The sequence below is a fragment of the Podarcis tiliguerta genome (assembly GCF_965153285.1).
Source record: "Podarcis tiliguerta genome assembly, chromosome: 11".
Classification (NCBI taxonomy): domain Eukaryota; kingdom Metazoa; phylum Chordata; class Lepidosauria; order Squamata; family Lacertidae; genus Podarcis; species Podarcis tiliguerta.
Window position 1 is genome coordinate 19,201,779 of NC_139544.1, and position 11,988 is coordinate 19,213,766.

At 43.5% G+C, this 11,988-nt stretch overlaps 2 protein-coding genes across 2 annotated transcripts in view; one reads left to right on the top strand and one right to left on the bottom strand.

Annotated features, from left to right (window-relative positions):
• DTWD2 (DTW domain containing 2) overlaps window positions 1-11,988 on the top strand; it is a 98,157-nt gene that overhangs the window by 82,407 nt on the left and 3,762 nt on the right. Inside the window, exon 5 of the mRNA XM_083404344.1 lies at window positions 9,099-9,227. Coding sequence (XP_083260470.1) covers window positions 9,099-9,227 — 129 coding nt within the window. The remainder of the gene's footprint in view (window positions 1-9,098; window positions 9,228-11,988) is intronic.
• Window positions 1-11,988, bottom strand: part of LOC310660282 (uncharacterized protein) — a gene marked incomplete at its 3' end in the record, with an annotated part of 514,773 nt that overhangs the window by 37,462 nt on the left and 465,323 nt on the right. The gene's annotated exons all lie outside the window — the stretch shown is intronic.

Sequence of the window (11,988 nt, forward strand, 5' to 3'; positions counted from 1 at the left end):
GAGAAAAGAGAAAAGAAAGTAAAAATGGAAAGGCCTAACTGACATTCTTGAGGGGAAGTGGAAGTTTTCTGCTGGGATAGCTCAGTCGGTAGAACATGGGACCCTCAAGACCATGGCTGCAAGCCCCCACATTGAGCAAAATATTCCTGCATTGCGGGGGGTTGGACTAGATGACCCTCACGGGCGCTTCCAAGTACAGTTTTATGATTCTATGATTCTTCTTGATCATTGCCATATCCTTTTGGTCATGTGTACTAATGGTTGAGACTGAGATTCCTGCCAAAACTCTTTCACCTTTCATTACAAAGTTAGGTGAACCCAGGGCTCGCTCTTGTGACAGTACTCGTCAGTACAGGGTATCAGCACACGCTGCCCATGGCAACCATTTTGTGCTAGCACCCATGATACTTTTATTAATACAGTGGTACCTCGTTTCCCAAATACCTCTATTGTCGTACATTTCGGTTCTCGAATGCTGACAACCTGGAAGTAAATGCTCTATTTTCGAATGAATGTGTGACGCGGCTTCCACTGAGTGCAAGAAGCTCTTGCAACCAGTGGGAAGCCGCGCCTCGGTTTCTGGACATTTCAGAAGCCGAACGGGCTTCCGGAATGGATTACATTCAAGAACTGAGGTACCACTTTATATGAGTGCTGGCATGAAGTGGGGAAGCCCATATGTGTGACTACACAGATGACCACTCAAATAAAGGCTAGCTAACTATTTTCCTTACCTACTAAGCCAGAGCTTAGAGCTGGTTTACCTAAAAGTTATTTATAGGGAAGAAAGTGAGACTACAGAAGTCTATAAAAGAGAGGTATGTGTTTTACAGTTTTCAGGAACATTCAGACACATTTCTTTATAAGCAGTAGCCAAGAATTGGATTCTGCCATCTTTACTTACTTGCACACAGCTCTCATCTGTGTTTAGTTCCATTGACGTCAATGAAATCTACTCACTAAGCACTCCATTCAGATCAGGAATGTGAACATTTTGAATAGCTGTATTTTAAATTACAATCAGACTTGTGATTAAGGACAGTCTGGATTTCTCCCTAGATCAGCAATTAACTTTAAAAAATGTTCTTTCACTTAAAGTGACACATAGTTGTCATTGTGTAGAAACATATTTCAATATATTACAATGAGCTACTGAGGATAGCATAAAAACAAACATAATCTGTTAATGAATCATTAGGCAATAAGCCCCTTTGTGAAGATAAGATTTAGTACAAAGATTGACACTCTGGGCTTTTGCATTTTGCAAAAAAAAAAAATGAACTATTCTGTTCTCAAAATAATCAGACACTAGTAATATATCTCTTACTTGCTAACTATAAAATTGTAATGTGTGCATTAACTAAAATATCAGTCATATGCTTTGCTGATCCATTTGCAAAAATGTGCTGACTAGCAGCTGTAGATGAAGATGACGTTAAATAAAGAATTATAATGAATCTGCAGCAAGAAACTTTAAGCTTTTTCCTCTACTCATTATAAAATGTATTAAAGTAACCTGCAGACAGGGCATATATTTTCAAGTCCCTCCAAAGTATTCTAATCACTCACTAATAGTTCATATCCATTTTGACCCATTTTTCCTGACAGTCCTAAAAATAAAAAAAACAACCGACGAAAGCTAGTATTGTCGAGTTGGGACTAAAGTAAACATGACTGTCCTTTTGCTCCTCTGTGACTCCCAGTTGTCTACAGAGTTGCCTTTTCTGCCACAAATGGAAGAAAATAATTACTGCTTCTCACGATGAATGGCATTCTCTCTGCAAGAAGGATCATTTGATATTCTAGATGGATAGACATGGAAGCACAAAGTGGGCAGTCACTGTCTTGCACTGTACTTTGATCCATCATAAAGGAAGTCCTGGAACTAACTTATTGGGGCTTGTTTTGGTCAGTTCAGTATATGTTGAACGTGTTATAAGGCTGGGGTAGCTCAGTGGGAAAAGCATGAGGTTGTTCATCCCAGGGTTGTGGGTTTGAGCCCCATGTTGGGCACAAGATGCCTGTATTGAAGGGGGTTGGACTCGATGACCCTCATGGTGCCTTCCCACTCTACAGCTCTATTGTTCTATGGATGATTTAAATATTCCATGAATTGTTTCCCCACCACTTTTACTAAAAGGTATTCTCTGCAATTGCAAGTAACTGGGTAGCAATCCATCTGCCCTGTGATCATGTGTGGTATAAGGTTTTGTTTGTTTTTTTAAAAAATGTATATACAGTGGTACCTCAGCTTTATTAGAGAACCGACCAAGGTGTCACGATGCCATGAGCGTTCTCCAATATTTTGCAGATATGAAACCTGGTGGTTACTTGCTTCTGTTTACTGTTCTAATTGGAATACTCCAGAGTAACAGTGAGCTTTTATTTCCAGAAATAAAAATGGATGAATGTCCATTGTTGCTTTGTCCCAGTGGTCCTTGGTGCAATGTAAAATCTGTTAACGCATCTTTCATAGTGTAATCTAATTAAGTTTGCATAATGCCTTCTGCACTCCATCTTAAGGTTTGTTGCAAGCTGCAGACTTTGGGAGTTTCCCGTCATGTGTGGTTTTCCTTTCTCATTCTCCCCTCCCCCCCCCCCCGCCTTGGATGTTTTGTTTAGCATCCAGCATTGCTCGGAGGATCTCAAAAGCTTATTATTTGGTGACATTTCAGATGATGGTAATGAAAGTTTTACCCTACAGTGATTTTCTCATTTATTTTAATAACTTAGCATTCTTTTGTGGCAGTGGGTCTGAAATACATGCAGGTTGCGGGGTAGGGTGGGGTGGGGGGAGAGACGTTCCATATCTACAACAGGATATCTGTACAAACATGCATAAGAGGGACGCGGGTGGTGCTGTGGTCTAAACCACAGAGCCTAGGGCTTGCCGATCAGAAGGTTGGCGGTTCGAATCCCCGCGACGGGGTGAGCTCCTGTTGCTCTGTCCCTGCTCCTGCCAATTTAGCAGTTCGAAAGCATGTCAAAGTGCTAGTAGATAAATAGGTACCACCCCAGCAGGAAGGTAAACGGCGTTTCTGTGCACTGCTCTGGTTTGCCAGAAGTGGCTTAGTCATGCTTGGGCACATGACCTGGAAGCTGTACGCCGGCTCCCTCGGCCAGTAAAGCGAGATGAGTGCCACAACCCCAGAGTCATCCGCGACTGGACCTAACGGTCAGGGGTCCCTTTACCTTTTACACACATGCATAAAGAGCATCATGTCATAGGTGGTGTTATTAAAGACATAGGTTTATTTTTTGGAAGGAGAATATGGTTGTATTGTAGCTGTTGGGTGCTTTTAATCACAAACAACCAGTTTTTCTGTTTCAGTTCTGCTTTTTTAAATCTCTTTCAGGTGAGCATCTTTTACTGCTTATTTTGAAAACGTTTTATCTGCTTTTAATCTTTGTTCTTTGGACATTTTTTTTTTCCCGGGGGGACGACGGACTATTTCTTTCAGCTACAGTTGATATGTCCTTATAATATGCAGGTCATGTTGGAGGAATTTTTATTCCAAACAGCAGTATGTATGTGTGTGAATCATCATAACAATAGTAGTAGTAATAATAATAACTTCTAAGATTGCTGAGCTCTGTCTATGTTGTGACTGTCAAAATGACTGTTAGGAAGGAAGTTGGGTGGGGGAAAGTGTTTGATTAAGGACCTGGAGGAGTTGAGCCCTTTGTTCTGAATTTGGGGCTGGTAACCAAGAGGAAAAGGGGCAAGGCAGCAAGAAGGTTGGTCTGGTATAGCCAATGCAGCAAAGACATGTGCTTCCTTCCTGCCCATCTTACTCTTCTTGGTTACCAGCAGTGATCCCCCACATTGGGAAGCAAACAATACTGCTCTATGGCTGCTACTTTTAGAGACCCCAGTTAGTCTCCCTCGCCCCTTCAGTGGCAAAGGTTTCCACAAAATCCTCTCCCCCCCCCCCATTCTTTCCCCTCTTCTTTTTGTAACTGTGGCTGTGTTGTGGCGCTCGTGTACACACGCCTCCCAGAGGCACAACACTCTGGGGAAATGAACATGGCAGCCACAACAGTTTGGAACTTTTTCTGCAGCATACCCACTCTATAAAGGTAAAAAGGTAAAAGGTAAAGGTACCCCTGCCCGTACTGGCCAGACTTGACAGACTCTAGGATTCTGCGCCCATCTCACTTAAGAGGCCGGGGGCCAGCGCTGTCCGGAGACACTTCCGGGTCACGTGGCCAGCGTGACAAAGCCGCATCTGGCGAGCCAGCGCAGCACACGGAAACGCCGTTTACCTTCCCGCCAGTAAACGGTCCCTATTTATCTACTTGCACCCGGAGGTGCTTTCGAACTGCTAGGTTGGCAGGTGCTGGGACCGAGCAATGGGAGCGCACCCCGCCGCAGGGATTCGAACCGCCGACCTTTCGATCGGCAAGCCCTAGGCGCTGAGGCTTTTACCCACAGTGCCACCCGCGTCCCCACCCACTCTATAAAACACTCCATTAAAAAATAAAATAAAAATCTGTGGAGGGAAAAGACATTGCAGCAACTGCAACTGATAGCCATTGTCGTTTGGAGGCCTGTATACACTATGGATGCCTTTATCTGCACTCCATAATTATGTCCTAGCAACACCCCCAAACTGTCAAAGCAGCGAACCTGTCACACTTATCAGGCATCATCAGCAAGTTATAAGTATCGAACACTTAATAGTAGCTAAAACCCCCATTTTAAGAGTATAAATTCACCTGTGGGCTTCACTTGTTGGCAGTGGAAATAAACATTGGCTGATTTACCTGAAGCCCACACAGCCATCATATCTCTTGTGTATTTTCTGTTCCTTCAGTGTTCCTGGATGTTTTTCATCTTTAAGTGTGGACTGTAATGCTTTCTTTGGTTGCTGCTCAACACTCACTCGACCTTGGATGTTTTTATCACCAACCTCTCTAATCATTTTCATTGAAAACCGTCATTGATTTTGCCTGCCAAGCTTTCCCCCTTGTCAAACATCTGAAGAGTTCTGAGAAGTCTGTCCTTTAAGGATTATTTCCAGATTGTTCTGTTTGAAATTTAAAATTAAAACAATAGAGTTTTATCACCCCAATTCACTTCATAGCATTGATCAAACTCAGAAAGTGATCCTTATAAAACAGCCCGAGGAAGGAACTGCGCTCATTTTTTCCATGTTACAAGTACAACCAAGGGGAAATAATAAGGTAATCTCGGAGGAAAAATACGTTATATCTGTGTAGAGCGAGAAATTAAATTAGTAAATCAATCATAAACCTGAGAAGGAGGCTTACTATTAGTGTTCTGTGGGGAAATAAAAACTTTGTTGGTAGAATCGTTATCGTAAGCTGCCCAGGGAACTTCATTATTGGGTGACATATAAATACCATTAATAAATAAATGCTGCTAAGCCAGGTAACAAAATGCTTCACATGGTCAGACGCCCCTTCTGAACACAACACCACAGTGCAACTTGAAACTCGATCTTCGGTTGGCTACAGCTTTATTCAGTCCCCTAATGGGATTAGAAACCCCCTGCCCTGTTTGGGCATTCAGTTTCCATGTGTGATTGGAATGGCGTGAGGACAAACTGGCTGACTGCCCTCAGCACCACCTCTCCATGCCTATCGCCACTAACCTCCATGCAACGGAGGGTGAATTTCTGCAGCAGGGAGCTCCTGATGTAGCTGTCAGGAGCTCACCCTACACTCGAGTAATAATAATAATAATAATAATAATAATAATAATTTATTATTTGTACCCTGCCCATCTGGCTGGGTTTCCCCAGCCACTCTTGGCGGCTTCCACAGAGACCAAAATACACTAAAATGTCACACATTAAAAGCTTCCCTAAACAGGGCTGCCTTAAGATGTCTTCTGAATGTCAGGTAGTTGTTTATTTCCTTGACATCTTATGGGAGGGCGTTCCACAGGGCGGGCGCCACTACCGAGAAGGCTCTCTGCCTGGTTCCCTGTAGCTTTGCTTCTCGCAATGAGGGAACCGCCAGAAGTCCCTCGGCGCTGGACCTCAGTGTCCGGGCAGAACGATGGGGTTGGAGACGCTGCTTCAGGTATACTGGGCCAAGGCCGTTTAGGGCTTTAAAGGTCAGCACCAACACTTTGAATTGTGCTCGGAAAGGTACTGGGAGCCAATGTAGGTCTTTCAAGACCGGTGTTATGTGGTCTCGGTGCCCGCCCCCAGTCACCAGTCTAGCTGCCGCATTCTGGATTAGTTGTATTTTCCGGGTCACCTTCAAAGGTAGCCCCACGTAGGACCCTGGCAGAGACACATGCCCAACTGGCATGTTCTCTGCCTCCTGTTTGATCATTCGGGAGCTTCAGAAGCTTTCTTCAGCCCGAACATCACAGTGACCGATGCCAACAGACATTGGCACACTTAGGGATCCGCAGAGTTTGCGCAGCTTGCGTAACTGTCCTCATCAACTCAGCATTTTGGCTAATCTATTTTATTTACATATAAACACACATCAGACAGCAAAGAGCACTAGCATCAGACAGCAAAGAGAAAAAGAACAAAGGACAATAGTCCCACTTCACGGAACACAGTAACACAAACATCCTGTCTCCATCACTTCCCACTTTGTGAAGTCAAAACATACACCGTCATGTGAAAGACAGCAGTCCCATGACTGCAATCATGGAGCAGGAATTCTAACATCAGCCACCCTGCATGGTTGAGAACCCTGATCATGCATGAAATACTGGGAGGGACATATGCCGAGCATATCCACACTCTCATGTGTGGGGAAGCTGAATGCCTGACTAGGGCTTACCTTGATTATGATTCTGCAGCCTCCTTATATGTTGTACCTTAGATCTGCTATCAGTTACTGCTTTTGGGCAGGAAGTGAATATAGCAGGTGCAGAATCGCAGTGTCCATTGCCCAAATGCTCAAGAGATCTCCCCCACCTTCGATAACCTTATGAAACAGACTCAGATATCGAAAAGGAATCCCTAGCAATTTAATAGATACGATCTGATCTGCACCACACATTTAAAACAGATCCAGTGCACATTTAAACCACACGACGTCTCCCATAGAATCATGAGAACTGTAGTTTCAGGGTGCTGGGAATTTTATCTCTGTGGTGAGGAAACAGCACTTTTCTGTAATCTCAGGACTCCTTGGGGACGTCATGCACTTTTAAACCACCACCTTTCTTCTCCATATCCGGTACAGTGCAACCTCGGTTTTCGAGCGTCTTGGAAGTCAAATGTTTTGGCTTTTGGACGCCGAAAACCCGGAAGTACCGTATTTTTCACTCCATAGGGAGCAGCGGACCATAGGGCACACCTAGTTTTTATGGGGGGAAATAAAGAAAAAAAATTAAACCCCCCCAGCCCCAAAGAACAAAGAAGCCAGGACAGTGAGCGGGATCCATCCCGCTGGCTGTCTTGGCTTCCTCTTTAGCCACGCACAACCTCTCCAGCCAGGAGGGGCTGCACTCGGCTTCGTTTTTAGCTGCAGGGCTGGGGCGGGGGAAGTTCGAGCTTCCCCCGACCCCAGCCCCCACAACAGGCAGCTATCTGCAAGCCTTCCAAGCGCAGCGGGAACTCCTGCTGCGCTCCGAAGGCTTGCAGATAGCTGCCTGAAGCCTGGAGAGCGAGAGGGGTTGGTGCGTACCGACCCCTCTCGCTCTCCAGGCTTCAGCGAAAGCCTGCATTCGCTCCATAGGACGCACACACATTTCCCCTTCATTTTTGGAGGAGGAAAAGTGCATCCTATAGAGCGAAAAATACGGTAACTGCTTCGGTTTCCGAACGATTTTTGGAAGCCGAACATGCCATGCGTCTTCCCTATTGAGTTTTCCGGACGTAAATGCTTCTGGAAATGCAGGCTTTGGTTTCCGAACATTTCAGAAGTTGAACGGTCTTCCGGAATGGATTACGTTCAAAAACCGAGGTTGCACTGTATTGGGAAGGCGTGTTGGAGGTAGGCGCTGTTTGTGGAAAAAGGAGTCTCTGCAGGATGAAGTGTTAAGAGAAATTTCAAAGGCAATGGATTTTGCATGTGCCTCGACACTTCAGACTCTCTCTGTATCAACTCTTTTATCATCATTGATATGAATATTAAGAGGATGTGCTACTTTGGCTTTCCACCCAAAGCCATTCCATGCTATTATGTCTGAATCTGAAGGATCATAATGAATAATGTCTGAATACTATCGCAAAGGCTACTGTGTCATTTTTCAGAGGCTGTTTATAAATCCGGTGAAAGCCTCTGCAGCTGATAAAACACACAGCCTAATGGGAGATTGGCATTTGTCTTTCTTGAAAAATGTTTAAACATATGTGATAGTGTGAAGTGCTTATCACTTAAGGCAGAACTAATTAATCAACTTAAAGTATTTTTAAAGTCTGCAAAGATATATTAAAACTCTCCAATAAATCACATGAATTCATTTTTTATTGTACCTTTTTATAATAGTGTACTAATTTTCATTTATAAACTATTTTGCAAGTACATTTTAAAAAATTAACCCTATACGGTATTTTAAAATGGTTTAGGTTTTAAAAAAAGTTTTTACTGTGAAATATAACATGTGAACAAATAGAATGGCAGGATTTAAATCAATATAGGAAATGATAATGATATAGCAGATTCAAACCAGAGTTTCAGAATCATGTTTTTCAAAAACATTATTATGGTGACTTTTTATTTATTTATTTAAAGTATTTTTAGACTGCTGTTCAGCAAAGCTTCATAAACAGCTGTGCTAAATGTAAAGACCAAATTAATTCTAAATACTGTTTGCGTTACTATTTAATATATAACTATTTTTAAAGATTATTAGTGAATTATAACCAAAAAAACGTTGCACTATAGCAGGCATAGGCAAACTCAGCCCTCCAGATATTTTGGGACTACAATTCCCATCATCCCTGAGCACTGGCCCTGTTAGCTAGGGATCATGGGAGTTGTAGGCCAAAAACATCTGGAGGGCTGAGTTTGCCTATGCCTGCACTATAGTATATACCTATTATAATTCTCAACTACTGCAAAGTATAATGGTGCATATTTTAAGGACTGCTTTTCAAAATAGAGAGCTCCTGTAATTAGTTGTTCCTTTAATCTACAATTGTTGTTGTTTTCAGGTGCAGCTGAGAACTAGCCTTTCAAGTCAGTATGTAATTCGTACCCAGCCTACCAATGCATGCCTGTCTACACTTGAATGTGCAGCTATTTCCCTGGCCATCATGGAGAAGAATGACGGTATTAAAGAAGTAGGTAATTTTACTCTGCTAATGGAATAATAGGGTGAGAACAAGGCTATTTCACAAGGCTGTTTCACAAACAGGGCTGTATTTATTGGCCAAGGACCATATACCATGCATATTTATAGTTGCAAATTGTTAACTTCAGAGGTTTAACAGACGGGAGAAGCAAAGTTCTCCTAAGCATTTTGCACTTCCATGCCATACATCAACATCTGTCAAAAGCAGCTACATAAGTACTGCTTTTGGGATACTTCATTCCATACATTTAACTATGTTCTAAGTAAAGTTGCAACCCTAATCCCATTTACCTGGGAGTAAGGCCAGTTGAATTCAGTAGAACTTACTCTGAAGTGGACATAGTTAGGATTACGGTGCAAATTACATCTTTTTTAAACAATGTTTTTAAAAGTCAGCAAAAATATTTATAGGTTCCATTCTAAAGTGAATCACAGACATATGTATAGTACCAAATTTAGACCCTTGGTTCTTTGTTCTATTTACAAAAGCAGAATAAAGGTATTAGTGTTGTTAGACTGAAAAGTGTGCCACTCCTCTTTCCCCTCTGAGGTTACATAACTCTCCTTTTCTTATATTTCATAAGATCTCATGCCGAAACAAAGGTTGTTGAAGTCAGGCTAAGCAATTATCTTCTTTCACGGTAATGAAATACATAAATGTTTATAAATAGGTTAAACAGCTACTCTGTGGTCCAAAGGCATCGGTGGTGAACCCCAAAGAATAATAAGTCACTGCCAATCCAATTTCAACCAAGCAATTAATAACAATCATTCCTGCATGAGATACTCTGCAAAGATGACCTAAACAACCCTTGAAGTGAGCTTGAAGATTAAAATATATTTGTAAACTCATCCCAATGACTCGAAGCATTCTTCTAGCCTCAGCGTATGACCCAGTGGGTTATTTCAATCTACTAATCAGCTTAAAACTGTCAGATGTCATTATAAGAATTGGGAACATGACAGCTCCGGAGTTTAAGTTTATTCTACTGGGTCAAAGAACCAACAATAAGACATTAGCCTTTGCTGTGCAAGTGGATCTCATGGGTCTGTGATGGAAGACTCTGTCAAGATTCTAAAACGTCTCCAATACACTTTGGCAACTACTACTGGAAATGCTACATGATTGTTAGCACTCCAAATGAGAATCCTAAGAAACAGTACTATAAGGACTGTTTCTCACTGTGGGTTTTCAGAATAAATAGGCTCTGGGACAGGGCTCGGGAACCTTGACCCTCCATCTCCCATCAGCATCCATCACCATGGCCAGGGATAGGGAGAGCTGTCATCCAGCATCATTTTGGCAGCCACCACGCCTACCTGCCCTACACCTGACAGGTAAAGGTGTGACTCAGTTGAAAGTGGGGTTTACAGGCTTTATCAATCACCTGATTGTCAGGTGTGGGGCAGCTTGGCTGGGACCAGAGTTTGTGATGCCTGCAAAGCCTTGTACTTCTGCCTGTACAAAGTAGTGTTCCTTGGCCTGCACAGCTTGATTTCAAACCATGCTGGCAAGGGGAAATGGGTCACCTGGTGATGATTGTGATGTCACGTGACTACAAACGTGACCCACTAGGTGGTGAGGGAGATAAGGATCTGTGCCCCCCCCCCCTCAGATCCAGTTCCTCACTCCAGGCCTTTAAGTGAGTTTATGGCCTTCACAGCGATGGATACCCAATCTTAGGTAACCTGCCAGCTTTCTGTTTCAAGCTACAGTGGAACCTCCTTACGAATGCTTCGGGTTATGAGCTCCGCTAACCCGGACGTAGATGCTCCCAGTTGTGAACTTTGCCCCGGGATGTGAGCGGAAGTCATGTGCTGGCGGTGCGGCAGCAGCGGGAGGCACCATTGGTGAAAGCGCACCTCATGTTAAGAACGGTTTTGGGTTGCAAACGGACCTCTGGAACAAATTAAGTTCGTAACCGGAGGTAAGGTAAAGGTAAATGGACCCCTGACCATTAGGTCCAGTCGCGGACGACTCTGGGGTTGTGGCACTCATCTCGCTTTACTGGCCAAGGGAGCTGGCGTACAGCTTCCAGGTCATGTGGCCAGCATGACTAAGCCGCTTCTGGCGAACCAGAGCAGTGCACGGAAACGCCGTTTACCTTCCCGCTGGAGCGGTACCTATTTATCTACTTGCACTTCGTGCTTTTGAACTGCTAGGTTGGCAGGAGCAGGGATTGAGAAACAAGAGCTCACCCTGTCACGGGGATTCAAACTGCCGACCTTCTGATCGGCAAGTCCTAGGCTCTGTGGTTTAACCCACAGCGCCACCCGCATCCCTTGTAATCGGAGGTACCACTGTACTAAGATTTGTAGCCAACGTTTGCTGAATTGTTAATGGGTACAGGTTGTTTCAAACCTATCTGAATTGCGTTTAGCAATGAAAAACATATTGTTAGTGAACCTTCCTTGTTTTTTTTTTTGGTGTTTCTTTACTCCCAGTTTTATGGAATAAAATATATCTCGTGTGTATTTGGAATATGAAGGTGTACTAAATACTAGCACACTGTTTAACAGCCCTTTGCACGTTCAGAGTAAGGGAGTGGGTGGCGCCATGATCTAAACCACTTATCCTCTTGGGCTTGCTGATCGGAAGGTCGATGGTTTGAATCTGCGCAACAGGGTGAGCTCCTGTTGCTATTTCCCAGCTTCTGCTAACCTAGCAGTTCAAAAGCACACCAGTGCAAGTAGATAAATAGATACTGCTGCAGCGGAAAGGTAAATGGCGTTTCTGTGCGCCCTGGCAC